Source organism: Nanorana parkeri, unplaced genomic scaffold (assembly GCF_000935625.1).
Source record: "Nanorana parkeri isolate BGI_ZX_2015 unplaced genomic scaffold, ASM93562v1 scaffold32, whole genome shotgun sequence".
Lineage (NCBI taxonomy): Eukaryota > Metazoa > Chordata > Amphibia > Anura > Dicroglossidae > Nanorana > Nanorana parkeri.
The window spans coordinates 65,733-82,161 of NW_017306300.1; the positions used below are offsets into that span (position 1 = coordinate 65,733).

The 16,429-nt window shown below is 37.6% G+C and overlaps 1 protein-coding gene across 2 annotated transcripts in view; it reads right to left on the minus strand.

Annotated features, from left to right (window-relative positions):
• Nucleotides 1-16,429, minus strand: part of A1CF (APOBEC1 complementation factor) — a 47,019-nt gene that overhangs the window by 13,521 nt on the left and 17,069 nt on the right. For both annotated transcript variants that reach the window (XM_018568539.1, XM_018568531.1), the window contains exons 3-8: nt 10,338-10,472; nt 8,773-8,903; nt 6,865-7,103; nt 4,746-4,910; nt 2,991-3,088; nt 366-642 (exon numbers count right to left, since the gene is read on the minus strand). In XM_018568539.1, coding sequence (XP_018424041.1) covers nt 366-642; nt 2,991-3,088; nt 4,746-4,910; nt 6,865-7,103; nt 8,773-8,903; nt 10,338-10,472 — 1,045 coding nt within the window. The remainder of the gene's footprint in view (nt 1-365; nt 643-2,990; nt 3,089-4,745; nt 4,911-6,864; nt 7,104-8,772; nt 8,904-10,337; nt 10,473-16,429) is intronic.

The following is a 16,429-nucleotide window of genomic DNA, read 5'->3' on the forward strand; positions in this document are numbered from 1 at the left end:
CAAAATTAAATCAGTTATTATAAAGCACACAGCTTCTTCCTGAAGCTAGTGAGCTATTTATTATAACATTTTCCTGCAGTGATGATTAATGTAACATCCATTTTTCATACTGTCTCTAATCTATTTACAAAGTATGGATTTTTGGATACGGAACTTTAGGATTGTTAACTGCTCCCAGTATATTATAAGGGTGACTGATTAGGCGTCTATTTAAATAAATTACACAGAACTAACTCACACTGGGCATCTAAGCACCTAATTCAATTTCTAAATTGTCACATTATGGTTTGCCTTCTCAATTAATAATGATGGCAAAATTTTTACATATAAGTGAGCTTCATTTCATTCAGGGACTGTGCTGTTACCTCTGACTGAAGGAGGACGGATGAGGCCACGGTTGCTGACATAGCCCTTTGCTGGGGGGAAAGGAATACTTGGGATCGTTGCAGCATATGGAGGTGGAGCATAGAAGACAGGAGCTCCAAGATAGGCTGTGTTTGGATCATAGACATGGCCAATGGTATAAGTATATTCTCCTTGTATGGCACCTCCTCTTCCTCCTGTTCCCCTGGTATACCTCACATAACTGTCCTTGTCTACTGGCTTAGCCAAGGTAACTTCTATGGGAGATCCATCTATAATCTAAACAAACATGACAAAATACATATTACAAAGGTAATAGCAGCGCTAGGGTAATCGCTCACCCCCCCCCCCCCAGGCCTATGCTTGGATCAGGGGTCTGGTATGGAATTTTTTTTAGGGGGGACCCCTCATTCCCCCCCATTTTTGGGGGTGAGTTCCTTCTTAAAATTCCTACCAGACCTTAAGGGGCTGGCATGGCTTTGAGGGGGAACCCCCACACACTTTTTTTTGTGTTCACTTTGGACTCCTGGGGATCTAATTTTGAGATTCTTTTGGACCCTTGGTCGGTGGTGCTAGTTGTGGGGGCAGTGAGTTTTTTACTCTTTGCAGTCTCCTGGGGGATGTCAATTGCTCTTTATGTGTAACCCCATACTCATACTGTTAAACTGCAAAACAAGTCAATAACCACTCTTCCACTACTAATGATCAGCTTATTCTGGATACAAGCTTATATGTCATCAGAGTATACAGAAGCTATGTAATATTTTTTGATTGGGTGTTCATATAGTTTCATATACATTATGATAGAACAATCTTTGGAACTTTGTTGATAATTTTTAATGAAAAATAATTTTAACTGTGCTGTTAATGTAAATCAATAAAAGTAATATTTTCATATACTGTCAACACCTTGAAAATTCCACTAAAATTAATATTATTAATATACAGTATGTAATAGGGGTCTGGTGTTTAAACCTTATGACGGATAGGCCGTTCTGTTTATTATCTGTGCCAACAGATTTTCTCTCATTCACTGTGCCTGTACAGTCCTTTTATTGCATATACACTAAATCTTGCCATATCATTTAAATAGAGCTGTACAGGTCACTTCACTATTTGGTCTCCGGCATCTCTGAAACAGCCTTTAGTTCATCTGTGGTAGATTCCATTCTTATCTGAGTAACTAAGTAATTGTTTATTTCGCTCTTTTATTTTCATTCAGCTAGCAAAGTTGTATGTGGAAGAAATGTTTTATGATGTCAGGTCTGTGTTTACACATAATAATGAGGAAATAGAATTGAGCAGCACATGGCAAAAATGTTAACTGACACTTTTTTAGTTACACACAATCAATGTTTCCATTAGCTATGTACACATAGCCTGTGTACACATAGCCTGTGAATGCGCAGATTCTTCCAGATTTAGTCTCCGTGCACACATTAGCATTTTTCTGCACGTATTTGTACATGTGGAATTGCGCAAAACACAAAACCCAGATATTTTAATGTAGCTAATTCACACGTGTGCGCCATATGTGTGGCACAAAAAATGCGCACCGTGCAAAAATGTACATTCTGGGTGACTTCCACGCGCTCCAGCTATAGTAGTAGCTGCAAACAAGCGTACAAACGCATGGAAAACTGTGCTGAAATAAGAAATGCGTTGTGTGAACGGAGCTAACCCTGCTGCACACTCTTTGACGACCTATGGACATGGAGTCACTTTTTTTTTACATACTGTGAAGTTTTTATACACACTTGTACATTGATGCTTGTTCATGCTGTAAGCAGCAATATATCCTTATACTTGTAGTAAATTGAACAAATGTGTGCTCGCAATGGTCAACAGAACATACCATCTTTAGGGTCATCGGAGCAGACTGCAGAGTATACAGAGCTCCTGGTAGGGCAGTGCATATATCAGAACCTAGATCAACTACTATATTGTAGCCCATAGGAGCACTACCTTGACCCCTGCAAAATACAGTTTTAAAATGTATTTCATAGATCGATGCTGAAATGTGAACTATGTTTTAAAGTGTTTTAAAGTGTACAGGAGTAATGGTTGACCAGTAGCCAAGGGCTTTCAACCAGATTAAAAGAGTAATGAGGTGATCCAATTTAATAGAGATGTCCATTTAGCAGTTTGGCTAACTCTAAATCATAACTTACAACACTAGCAAGATAATAGTGTTATGCACAGTATGTAGATAACGTTTTATAATCTCATGAATAAGTGGCCACTTAAGTATATTTGTGGATGTGTGCATATTTGTTGTCTTTTCACTCTTCTTTCTTTGTTCTGTTCTGCATTGAACAGATCTTTGACCTTTGTTCCATAATTGGCACCACACATCTATGGTTGCTAGTGAGGCTTGAATATCTGGACTTTTGTAAATCATCTGTGGTAGCACAGAGACCTTTTTTTTTTCTGTGAGCACCTTACAGGTTCAATTAATGAATTCCCTATACACAGCAGCAGCAGCAAACAGTAGTATGAAAGGCAAACTGATCATTTTGTTGTAGACTTTGATTTGAACCTTTATCACAGATGAATGCCATCATAATCAGCATTTTTGTTCAGATCTTAACTATATCAAAGATGTGCCATTTCAGCAGATATCTTACCTTGCCATTTAAAGCATTCATGGCGTCAACAGCATCATTGCGATTGTTAAAGTGTACAAAGGCATAATCTCTAATTTTCTTCACCCGTTCAACTGAACCTATACATAAAAAATGAAAATGATTAAATATCCCTATATGAATACATGAAACAGGACAGGGTTTAACTAATGTGTTAAAAAGGGAAATGTTTTGTGATAACATATGGCAACTGATCACATTTGCTGTTGATGTTCTGATTTGGAATGTAATTCACACTCCATACTTCAGTGAAACTTGGCCCATGTTGTTCTGTTAACAACTATCATTTATGCCCATGGCATAATTTCTGTTTTTAGAACGCAAGACAAAGCCTCACCCCTAATGTCTACATTAAAGGAAACCCATGCCCATAGTAATATGTAAGCTGCCATTCTTCTGAAAATGCTAGTTGCCAGAATAAGTATGCAGCCAGTGAAATCAGAACTCCTGGTCTGCACACTAGTACTGAGTTAGTGACTGGAAGTAATAAAGAGGGGAATTAGCATTACAACCAGTCTTAAGGAAATCAGGATTTGCAGCCTATGTGTATTTCTCATATTGACAGATTTGCTTCACCCCCAATGAAAATATCAAATATAAATGTTGGCTTCAATGACCAATTAGAACATTAAACTGTTTAGTATGGTTGAGAGACAGTATAGACATGCCTTCCTGAATGAGAAGGAGCTGAACCAAGCAAAAACTATACATATGCTATGACAATACATTCTAAATTTCCAGTGTTAGTGGGTATATTTTTAGTTTAAAACTCCCAAAAGAGTTATGTTATTTGGTGCTTTCCTTCAAATGGTAATATGGATTAAGACACTGTTCATCATCTGCTGAGTATGTTTGAATATCTGTTGTTTATTTTGATATGTAGAAGTGGATAGAGTCTTCAAAATCATGCATGTGTCTTTCTAGAGTTGTAAAAATGCCTTCATGGTTGATTACAAGGACAGGACTTTGAAGTCAAAAAGACACGATTCTATTCTGGTCTGATTGCTATCTCCTATCTCCAAGTTGATTTGAGAAGCACATAAATACTTAGATTTATTGCATAGAAATGTATCAACTCACAAAGTTCACAGTTCAAAGTTCTCACACATGCTAATAATAAAGCTGAAGATTCAATATTGTGTGAGAAATTGAATTGCATAAAATCCATAGTAATGGTAAACATCTAAAAGTATTAGGCTTATATTTTTTATCCTAAAAAGTGATTTAACTGAAATGAAATACAATAATCCATGGTAGGTTATAGTTAATCAGTTAACCAAAATGTATTTCATCCAGTCTTACTGTTTAAATTATATCTGAAGAGCAAGCTTTTTTTTTTTTTTAAAGTTTTTTGATAGACTAGGGGATGGTTAAACCCCTGCCAGGTGTCCCATTAAGAAGAATTATGTTCCTATTACTTCCTGTCCCATAGGCACAACAAGAATTAAGAGGAAAGTTCTTCAATATAAGTACCCTCACAGACAGTTGACACCAGAACAAGTGTCCCCATTAGAAAATGTCTCCTTTATACATTTCTTCTTTCTCTATCCAAAAAGAAAACAAAATTCTTGTTCTGTAGATACACTTTAAGTAGATTCCCACAATTAACACACATAAAATCTAAATTCTAAATGATTGGACCTGGTTTAAAAAAAAACAAAACACAACTTCAAAGTGTATGCAAGTCAGTTGCCATATACTAGTTCACTAATAAGAGAATGAAGTTTAACTCTGTACCTGGTTTAATGTTATTGAATTCTCTCTCTACCGTCTCCTCCGCTGTTGTTAACATGAGATTTCTGACATAAAGAATCTTAACTGATGACATTGTATCTTCATCAACTTCAACCTCTGGTTCTGCCCAGTCCACTGCGATTGGATGACCCCATAATTGAATGCGCCCTGCCAATGGAAGAGCAAAATAAATGTATCTGATAAAATTGTGAAACATGTCAGGAAAATGAAAATATGAAATACTCACAGGCTTATTCACAAAAGGGTGAAGAGTTTGGAGAAGACAGGAGAAGTGAACAATACAGCTGTATCGCACTAAAAATCCCCTCAGATATGTTTTAACAGAGAAACCAAACACTTCATAGGCTACCACTGCTGCAAAAGTATAGTGACAAGCAAATGTACACATTAGGGTTATGGTGAGAAGGGATTATAGGAATTAAAAAAAGCCCTCCAACTGAATCAGTGTAGAGCCATCTTAGATCAGAAGATACTTACATGCCTCGTTCCATCACATATCCCCAAATATTACTACCCATTTTATGATAGTGTGGAGCCATGCAAATTGTTCTTTTAATCCCCCTGATACCCAACACATGGCCCGCCACCCCCTCTGTGTGCGGTCCACTCAGTGTTTGGCACAAGGTAAGCATATTAGCTCCAGTGCAGTTAAAATGTAAACAGAGGCTGCCATGTGCAAGCTGCCAGTCCTTAACTGCACACTGGCTCCTGAAGTGCCGGTCACATTCCAACAGTAGGGTCCACATATGTAATAATAATCACCAAGGGATACCACTATGAGTGACTGTCAGGATATGATCTGCCTGTGTAGGGCTCTGCAGCGGCTGTCTGTCCTGCCCTTGTGAAAAATTAGTGTTGAAGAACTTTAAAAAAGTTAAAAGAAACAAGGATTTGTGAGTTAAATTAATGGTTGTAAATGCTCTTTGAATTAGGACCCCCTTCATATATTTGCACATGCTAACATGCTTTGTGTCATGGCAGCCAGTTTGTTTTGAAATTGGTTGGTTTCCCACTTGAACACACTAAAAATCACACATGGCTTTTTCATCACAACACACTGCCATGCATAGGGGCATTTTCTGGTACTGTAAAAATGCATTGGGTTACCATTCAGAATGAATGCCACTCCAACACAGACACACACACACACATCAGTACATGTGTTACTGTGCATTGTGGTAATTTGCAGTAAAACAAGCATTTTACTGTGTATAAATGAACACACATTTTTGACTATTGAGCTTTTTTGCAGCCCTCTGGACATGTGGGAGAATGCACCTGAGGTCCTGTATAATTACTAAATTAACCAACATTGCTTTAGTCCCAGTGGCCCAATGCACATCCAGCATCAATGGATACTGCACCGACGATGACCAAAAAGTATGGAACAGCTGTATGCATTTTGGAATAAATGACCCTATAACATTAGGCTATATTTGCAATACATCAGGGGTTCTGCAAGTGCATTTGGTTGTTGGGGTGCGTATACAAATTATTTGCATGACCCTGCCCACTGTTCTGCAATGAGCAGTAATCCTATTACTTAGAATTATGAAGTGATTTAGCAATGTGGGTATTCGTTTTACTGATTTACAGGACTAATTCTAAAATTGAACTTCTGTTATGACAAAAGTCAAAATTCCACAGTTTTTGTCAAGGTTATGGCAATGCAAATCTGATAAAAGTACAATATGATCGAGACACTGACCCCTGGGGCACATTTTGAAATGTTTCAACTCTGCATACTGTGGTGAACTGACCCTTGGTTGACCCCGCTTCAGGTCTGGATGCTTCCCAGCTGCAGTCTTTTTTACATTGGTTCCAACATTAAGATCAACAAAGCCGGTTAGATTAAAAAAGATAAAAGTTTCTGATTCAGTCCTTTTTGTTCTTGTAGAATCTTTCACATTGGCCACAGATAAGTCCAACAGCTACTCTGTAAACTTAGATTCAGATTATTCTTTTTATTTCACTCCCATTAAAAACATTTTAGTATGAAAGTCATACTTTAGATGTAATGGTAAACAAAAAGTGATTACAGTACAAAGGCTGGAAATCAGAACTATATGTAAATCAAATGTATGATTTTTTTAAATCTCACCTGGTAACAATTTCCGCCTGGCCATAGCTGCAGCACGGTGACTTTCATACTCTACAAAGGCAAATCCACGATTCTTAGATTTATCTGCAGCACTGGGGTAGACAATCACTTCAGTAACACCATCTGTTACTTTCCTCATTTCCACTAAAATTTCTTCTCTCTTCTTGGTCTTTGGGATGCCACCAACAAACAACCTGCAGTTGTCTACACTGGCACAGACCCCCAGAAGTCTCCCATTTCTGTAATATTGATATCATATTAAAATGTTGCTGAGCAATTCAAGTTTACATTAACAGAACCTACACGTGATACCTGACTCACTATATAAAGACCAGTGCACTATGGGTAGAATAACTTTTCAAGTCCACTGAGTTTCTTGGGTTTGACATAGGTGGCCTGCTCTGACAACACAATGAAAATTATTTGTTTGGGTTGGCCTTTTTAAGGTGTACAGTGGAGGGGTCAATAAAAAGTGCTTATTGATGCATTTTATTTTTTACCAAATGTGAAAAATCTCTAACAGGGTTATTCAAAAAAAGGTGAAGAGTTTGGAGACGGCAGAAGAAGTGAACAATCTAGGCCAAAATAGCTGATTTATAAATATTCTCCAATTCAGCTCACTTTCCAGTTCAGCTATGTGGTCCTAGATTGTTCACTTCTCCTGCCTTCTCCAAACTCTTCACCTTTTTGTGAATAACCCTGTAAATGTCTTGGCCAAACTTTCCCTTTCCTTACTGAGGCAGTGATACCACTTCTTCTCACTGATACGGTTGCACATTATCCAGTTGCTGGTACTTGGATGTCCAAAGATGGCCAGGTGTCTGTCATTCCTTATGTTCTAGAGTAAGTAAGACATTGAAAACCACCAACTCATTAGTTGAAATGGGTAAAGATCTAATCCTTCTTTATCTCTGGTTCTCAGAAACTGATCTCTGTAGATTTGAGGAATGTTTCTACCTGCTTAACCCAGTCATAAGCATGCTATAATATATGCCTAATTTAGCCTTATTTTGCTAGATAATGGAACAAACTCACCCAAGAGTCCAGTAGATCTAAAACTGTTCTGGGATAACTGTTGAGTAGTTGATATTCTTCTTTATGTCTCAGATAAGCATTATTAGGAGTCTAGAGTTGTTTTTATTGAGGGTGGACAAATCATGTCTACATATCAAACAGTCCTCTTAAATCTATGGGCACCGTTGCAATGGAGTAGATTTATTAATGTAAGCTAGCATTGGTCCTTTAATAACGTTAATAAAACAAACCAACACTTACTGAGCAGTTTGCTCTTGCTGTGAAAAATCCTCATAAAATAAAAATGTTGGAGATGTTTCTGAAAGAGTTGATCTTAATGGTATACTTAGATTATTTTATCTTCAATAGTTTGTGAATGATATTTCCAGCATTCACTATGCACAAGGCACACAGATTTTTTGACCACCCCTCACCATGCTGCTATATATTCTTCTGTATGTTAAAACTTCTCGAAATAAAGAGTGTAAAAAGAAGTACCATAGTGGGCAAGTGCCTCCTTTTATTTGCCAGTCTGTACTAGAAATAAATGACAGCTGAAAAATGACTGATTACTATGCGCAACAGGAAAAGACTTTCCTGTCAGATACTAATTTATTGTGAAGCTCATTATTGTTCCTGTTAAATAGCTTACATCTGCACCATTAAAAAATACTCAGCCAATTAGAAAAAAAATGTAATTCTTATCAGCTTTCCACCAGAACGAACAAGATTTTTCCAACTTTTAAAACTGAGAATTTTCGTCATGTGAACAAGTGTTGTAAATTAGGGAGATTGTTAAACCATAAACTGCATGGCTTTAACACTATCTCTTGAGGATTAACATTTATTACTGGTAACAACATATGCATATGTGTCATTTTTAAGATTACTCACCGAATTTCATAATTATTTAGTTGTTTAATTGCATTCTTGGCATCCTGTCTGTTGGTGAAGGTTACAAATGCATACCCCCTATTATTTCCATTGAAGTCCATCATCATTCTCATTTCATAGATTTTCCCTATCTGTGAAGATATGCAAATATGAAAGAGAATCAAATAGTTAACATTGAAATTGCACTAATACAAGTACCAGTCCAGTAGAATCTTGTGTGCACTATTTGTGCATGCACATTTTTCTGTTACAGGGTGCATAAGGCTGTGCCATGTACTTGTCCAGAAACACAAGATACCACCTATATACAGTACATAAAGAAGCTAGATTCCAAATATGTGTGATAGGGGTTTTCAGCTACTGTACTCTACACTTGTGGGCAAGAAAAGTAAGGCATGGGAGCTCAGGGTAGAGCTCCCATGCCTTACTTTTGCTGCCCACACTTGTCACTATATGATTGTACAAGCTCCATTAGATTTACTCTATAGGAGTATATACAGCATATTGCTTTTGGTTGCTTTACCGACCTGTTTCAAGCGTGTTCTGTACTGCATTCCAAATGTCACTGTGTTAGTTAGAGGTGGTGCTGGGGTTACCATTCTGTGTTCCCAGCCATCCAACAGTTATATAACAACATATTTAGCCATATGTGATTGATGGATGACAATGGAGCAAAGGAAAAAATTGGCTATTGTCAATGGGAGCATAGATTTTATTTTGCATCCTGCAGTTTGAAACTATCATGCCATGAATAGGAGGTTAAGATTTAAAGGTGTTTGACTCTTACTGAATATTCATTAGAAGCAGGATTCCAGTGTTTTTCTAGCATGGAAGGAAGTTGGAATGGTTAGAATTTCTGTTGGGTTTTTATTGCCAGTGAACTTCCCTTTGACTGCTCAGTATGACTGTCTGTCCTAATACCATTCTCATTGGGACAGAAAGTTAAGGACATCTAAAATGTTACAGCTGCCACTGGAAAAGGAGTAGAAGGGAAGTTTGCCAATGAAGACACTAGTGACTAATCCCAAAGGTAAAGATGTTCTTTCCTTTCTTAATGTCACTTGAGGATTCTGCATACTGCACACATGCTATACAGGTCAGACATAAATGTAGCATATATCTAAATTTGGCTTGCAACAGCACTGTTTATCATAAACAGCTGCAATGTTTTTTTTTTCTTTTCTAAAATGCTGTTTTCACTTTTTCTATCCTTTGTATCTCAGTGCTGCTGATCTCATCCAGTCTCTTTACCAACTTTCTGTCCACATGCACACACTGCACTATTGGCTGCTACATCTACTTAAATAGACCCTATCACCAGTAAATTCCTTTTAACAACAATCTTCCCATAAGACTATATGTGGGTGAGGTAGTCCAATTTTCTAGCAAGTTCAAAGGTACATTGCAAGTTAAAAAAAAAATTATGGCAAGAATAAAACTCTGCAATTAAGCATTTAAAATATTATGTTTCCATGCTTTTATCTTCTAGGTTGTGGCAGGGTCTGTTTAATTACTTAATTGTATTATTCCAGTTTTCCCTGTCTACAATGTACAGTATGTTTTACCTTTTCACATAATGGTATGAGTTCATCCTCAAAAAGATCACGAGGAAGTTTGCCAACGAAGATCTCACAGCCTCGTTCTGGAGGTAGACCATCCCATCCTGGAGGAGGACCTCCATATCTTCTCTGGCCATTTTCCTGTTGAAAAGAGAGAATTAACTATTTTTTTTAGCAAGAATACAAGTAAATATTATTTTATAATCTAGAAAAGTTTGTTATAGAAGTTACAAAATTTATGTTAGAGAGCCAAATTTCAGGGGAAAAAAAAGTTTACCCTTGCATTTGGGCTGCCTTTGCACTGCAAGGGTTACCTTCTCTTTTATGCCCAGGGGACAGGAAACATCTATTTTACTTACTTGATCCCTGCTCCTGCCAGCTCCCTCCAGGTTGCTAGTCCACTCTCTGCAGCCTTTTCTTCCCTTTGCTCCGACTAAGGACTAAGGACTGCAGTCTAAGGACTGCTTAGATTGTCATAGTAAGGAACAGTTTACTGTCAGAGCAGAGGGGGAGAAGAAGAGAGTGCCGACTGCGGGTGAGTGTGGATCAGGTAAATAAACACAGCTTTCTTATTTCTCTCCCCTAGACATACAGTAAATGAGAAGTTAACTCTTGAAATGAATAACTCTGGGCAAAACATTTATTAGCCCTTGAAATGGGGTTACCCCTGCACTGCAAGGGTTAAGTTCTCATTTTTGCAGTTAACACTTGTGGTGCGGGGAAGCCCCACTGCAAGGGTTAATAAAAGTTTTGCCTGGAGTTCTTCTTTAAACTAAATTTCAACATGTTCAAAATTATACTTCAGCCAGAGATGAATGACATTTGCCACATTACACAACATTCAGTTATTTATTGGTACATTACAAGATCTTGTTCTTAGCCTTAAAGTGGACCTTTACCCCCTTTCACTAACAATCACATCAGCAGCTCTGCATGCTGATATAAATCATCTTACATTCATTAGTTAAACTTGATTTTCATTTTCATAGAGTTCATCTGCTTCCTGGTCCAGTTCTGGCACAAATGATGTAATGTGCCAAAGTGTTGGATGTTGGGAAGATTACATCAGCAGAGCATTGCTAGGAAATCTCATCTGTAATCTCATGAGATCTCAGGGAAAAGCATTTTCCTCCCCTGAGAAGATGTGCGTGGTCACATGTCCTTGTCATATGTGCCGGAGTTCCAGGAAGTAAAGTGAAAGCTAGTAATCTGCCCTGATTTAACATGCCCACTGTCGGAAGACTGGGGAGTAAAAGAGAAATAAGGTATGCAAAGAATACAAAGCCTGCAATTATCTAGAAGTATCTGTTTGAAGATTGTCATTACTAAACATTTCTAAAGGTGTGTTTGTTGTTATTTTTAAAAAATGAGTAAAGTTCCTCTGTAAATTCAGTAACTCATAGTTGGATTTACTTCAACATGAATAATTTATTATTGGTTGCTATGGATTGTTTAATTTAAGAGTAAGATTTATTTAATACTGCTGATTGTGTTGCTGCTTCATTATGTGCAACAGGTTTAAATAGCCGCATTGGTGAGGGTCGCTGAGTGAGAAGGTAGTACATGCCTAATCCTCACCCCCCTCAAAGCTGTGGAAGCTCTCCAACCTAAAATAACTGCAGGTCTATGAAAACAGCCATTCTTTATTAAGGTAGTACATATACACAGAATCAAAAGTCATTATCCAGACTATAGGGATGCTAGATGTAGTAGTATGATGTTTTGTGTATCTTTATGTGCACATATCATGTTCTGGCTTATTTTATTGGTCACTGAAAAGCTCCATCTTATAAACACTCAACCAATCTAAGTCTGGACATAAACATCCCAATAATTCCCCAATGTGACATCCTGATGCAATTATTTAGTTAGGGTTGGACCATTAGTGGTGCCTCCAAGGAGATGGTTACAAATGCTTCCGTCAGAAGTGCAAATTTGTCAGACAATTTGAATGAGAAGCAATGGCAAGCCAAAGCTATAAACACCTGTTGTTCTTGGGGAGACACGTGGTCATCTATAGCCAGCCTATCCGAATTCTGGAAACCTAAATCTGGTTAAATTTAGTCAAATCAAATGGTAAAAAAGCCAGTATAAATTTGCATCTGCGTTAACCTATTCAAGGAGTGTGAATGCATAAACCTTAACTTATATCCCTCGTGGTTAGTAGCATCCAAGGTAGATCTATTATTACTGACCTAGAGCTTGAAAGTAAGCTTAACCTATATGTGTAAAGTACATTACAGGTACTGCCATAACAGTCTTTAAAAATATTTATTGTAAAAATCCAAAACAGCTTCGTACAAAAAGAAATTCAGTTCTACCTTTAATAATGCTTCTGAGGATGTGTCATTAAAACAAGTAAACATATACTGTAAACAGTAATGTGTGAGGAATAATAAAACAAGCAATTATTTATTTTTTACATTGTGACAGTAAATGTAATGTTTATGGGAAAAGGAGCCTATTTATGAAATGCTGAAATCAGTATTTTAATCTTTTTTTTCCAATTCCATATTTAAAATGTGTATCAAAATGGTGCTGCTTATTTTGTAACATTTTAACTATGTGGTATTTAATAATATTACATTTTTACATGACATTATTGTGAATTGTCAAATTATGAATTAATCTCTATTCAGGTCTCCTTAAACCTGGTCTAATCTTGGCTTATTAATATACCTTAATCTTACATTTGATAACAGTGGAAAAAGCTTTGCTCCTTTTTACCAGGGAATATCAGTTGATTTTTTTTACTCAGTTCCTAAGGGGACGCTGTTACAGTTTTTGGTTGACTGTACATTTTTTAAAACATTTACAAGTTTATAAACTATGTTATAATTGTATTACTATTTGAAGATCACTATTATTATACAAATAAACATTTAGTACAGGATGCTTTCATTTTTCCCTAAAGCCAGAGCATGCTGGGCTTTCTAATGAGAAAGCCTAGCATTAGCTTTGCATTTGTTGACTGCTACTAAAGATACAGATTCATGTCTCTGTTAGCACTGAGAGAAGTAGTATTCTTCCACTGTCTATGTAATGTGATCTGCTGCTATTCAGAAGTAGCCATAAATCAGACTTTTATATAAAACTGGCATTCTAAAACCATTCTGGAACTGGCTTCTCACTTGCTACCTGCTGGCTTTTTGTCTTTGTCTTTTGTCTGCAAAAATACTATAGCTTTGGGATCACTGATTTCCTTTGTAATATATAAAAACTGTTAAAAAAATGAATACTCATTTTTTATAAATGGGTGCACAAGCATACCCAAAAATGATTATTCTGCTTAGGATAGTTGAATTCCTCAAGCCACCTGTCAAGCAGTGTTATGATAAATTACTTAAACAAGGTTGACATGTAGTCTGAGAAAAACTCAGGCAAATGGTGAAGACAAAATCTTGATGGAAGTCTTCCCCATTGTGGTCTCCAAGTTTACAAATGTTATTGACACAGCATTATCTGCCCAAAACTGTTATCACTTGTGGGATTTCTTATTACTATAAGTAACACCTAAAAGATTACAAGAAAGTGTATAATTTAAGTGAAAACATTTACTGTCCTCCGCATGTGAAATACAGATCAAATTAAATATTACTGATAACAGATATTCACTGAATCCCACAACTGTATATCTGTAGAGAAGTATGGCAGTACTGTCACATACTGTAGACACAAAGCAAAGGGCATTATACACTGCATGCAGCATACAGGAACATTACAGTACATTGGAATTGACTATTTTTACAGTAGTGCATGAAAATATTCAGTCAATATCCTGTTGCACAACTAAGATCAAACATTTAAAACAATGGCGAGACCTGTTCCTGGTATAACAAAAATGGGAGATGGGATGAACATTTAATGACTCATTAGTAAATCAGTTACATGTGAAACACCATTTGGACACAATTCAAAACAATATCATCACTATTAATATCACATTATGTGCATTTGGACACTATTTATAGTTGCGAGCTGCAGCAGTTCATGTGCTGAAAGTTACGCATGATCTCCCAACAGATGTGTAGATTTTTAGGGAAAATGGTTGAAGGTGTGCTTTTAGGTGGAATTTTAATATATGCAAGGCTTGAAAAATCTGGGTGTCCTCTCGCCTGTGACGAGAGGACGGCGGAGCCAGACGAGTAGCTTCCCGGCCGGCCATTGTAATTACACGGCTGGCCGGGAGCTTTACATTCAAGCGATCGGGCGTCTCTAGACACGCCCGATCGCTTTTATTAGCAGCATCTGTCACTGCCGTTGCCGGTCCAGAGATCCGCTGTGCCCAATGCGGCTGGGACCAACATGGCTGGTGTGCCTGGTGCAGCTGGGACTAACACCCCTCTCATCCCCTCTCCAGTAGCCGAATGCAGGAAGTGATGTATATAACATCACTTCCGCATTCTGCTGTCACTCTACAGCTTCAGAAGCTGGGGAGAAGCCGGTGAAGTGGGCCCCTAGGTGGCATTAGGGGTCTTGGAGCTTCTTAGCCCCCCATGTGATAGCAATAAAGCTAAGTGTAAAAAAAAAAGAAGAGTAATAAAAAAATGAAAGCATAAAAAAACACTACATTTTTTTTAAAAATCCCCCGCCCCCCACATACACATGCAAACATGCGTCGGGTGAGCCTACATGCAAAAACAACGATTTCGCCTATTGTGCTGCACATGTTGCATATCACCGCAAACGTCGGAGTGAAAGTAATAATGTTATGGCCATTATGCGCTGATAGCACTAAACCGATGAGCGGTAAAAGCGGTAAACGCGTTTAAAGTGTAGCTTATGGCAAATTTTCGGTGGTGTTGTTTTTCTTGTGATTTTGCGGGTGCAAAGGCTTGACATGTTTGGTGTCTATTTACCCGACGTGACCCCATCTTTTTTATTTTACAAAAAATATGGGTAAGAATAAATGTTTTCTAACATAGCGTAGGGAAAACATTACAGTACTTCTTTCATTATATAGTAATAAATACCCCCCCCCCCTGCGGTGATTATATACCTCCAAAAGAAAGCTCTATGTGTCCCCAAAAATATTAACATAAATTGCAGGGCTATAGTCCGCTCATGCTGACTGGTGAAATTTTTGACTGACTGGTGAGTCACCCTAAAATTTTGAAAGCCCTGAATATATGTAATGCCTAGTTTGTTACCCAAAGCATGCAGAAGTGGGACATCATAAAGATGGCATACCCACCACTGTCACACTACTTTTTTTTTCAAACACTCCAATCAAAGCTGCATAGCTATTTATATTGCATATTAATTAGAGTCAACTAATTGAGCTTTGCTCATGCTTCGTGGGCCTCTTGTTTTGTTCTATACTGCAGATACAATTAGGTTATGCAAAGTGCTTTTGTATCCTGCAAATATTATTTGTTGTTTGTTAATTTGTGATGGCCATTAAACCCCAACAATCTGTGTGTGTTCTACAGTGTTGGGGCAAGATCCTCTTACAATCAAAGCCAGGGTGCCAATGTGCACCCACTCCAAGCTTTTTAATTTGGCTCTGCAAAACACATACAAAACCAAATTAAAAGATTTGCATACAAATGGTAAAAAAGGAGGGAGTAAATGAGTTAATTAAAATGAATTAGGCCTAGCTACAATTTTAATTGCAACATCCCTACCACAGAGTAGTGAGACTGTCAGGCACTCACCCAGGGGGAACATGGGGATAGGAGGGGACGAGGGTGAGAGGATGGGTGATTGCCTGACACTCTCACTACTCTGTGGTAGGGATGTTGCAATTAGGGAGATACAGAGTGATTAGAGAAAATGGGGGAAGGGAAGAATGCAGGTAAAAGGACGGGGGCAATATTGCACGGAGGATTATGGTGAGAGGGTGGCAAGGCACTTATGCATCCAGAGCCATGCTGCTACACAACTGTTCCCTTGCTGCAGAGCCATACAGTTCATTGCACTCTCCTTTCTCATGTGGCTGCACCTCAGAAACTGTCTCTCAGAGGTCCAGCTCTAAAGTTCACCATATATGTTACAACCTGATTGTACAATCTACTATAATACTTTCTGTTGAGATGATGAGACATCATTTTATAATGCAAACATATAAAAGTATTGTACATTTGGCCAAAAAAAAA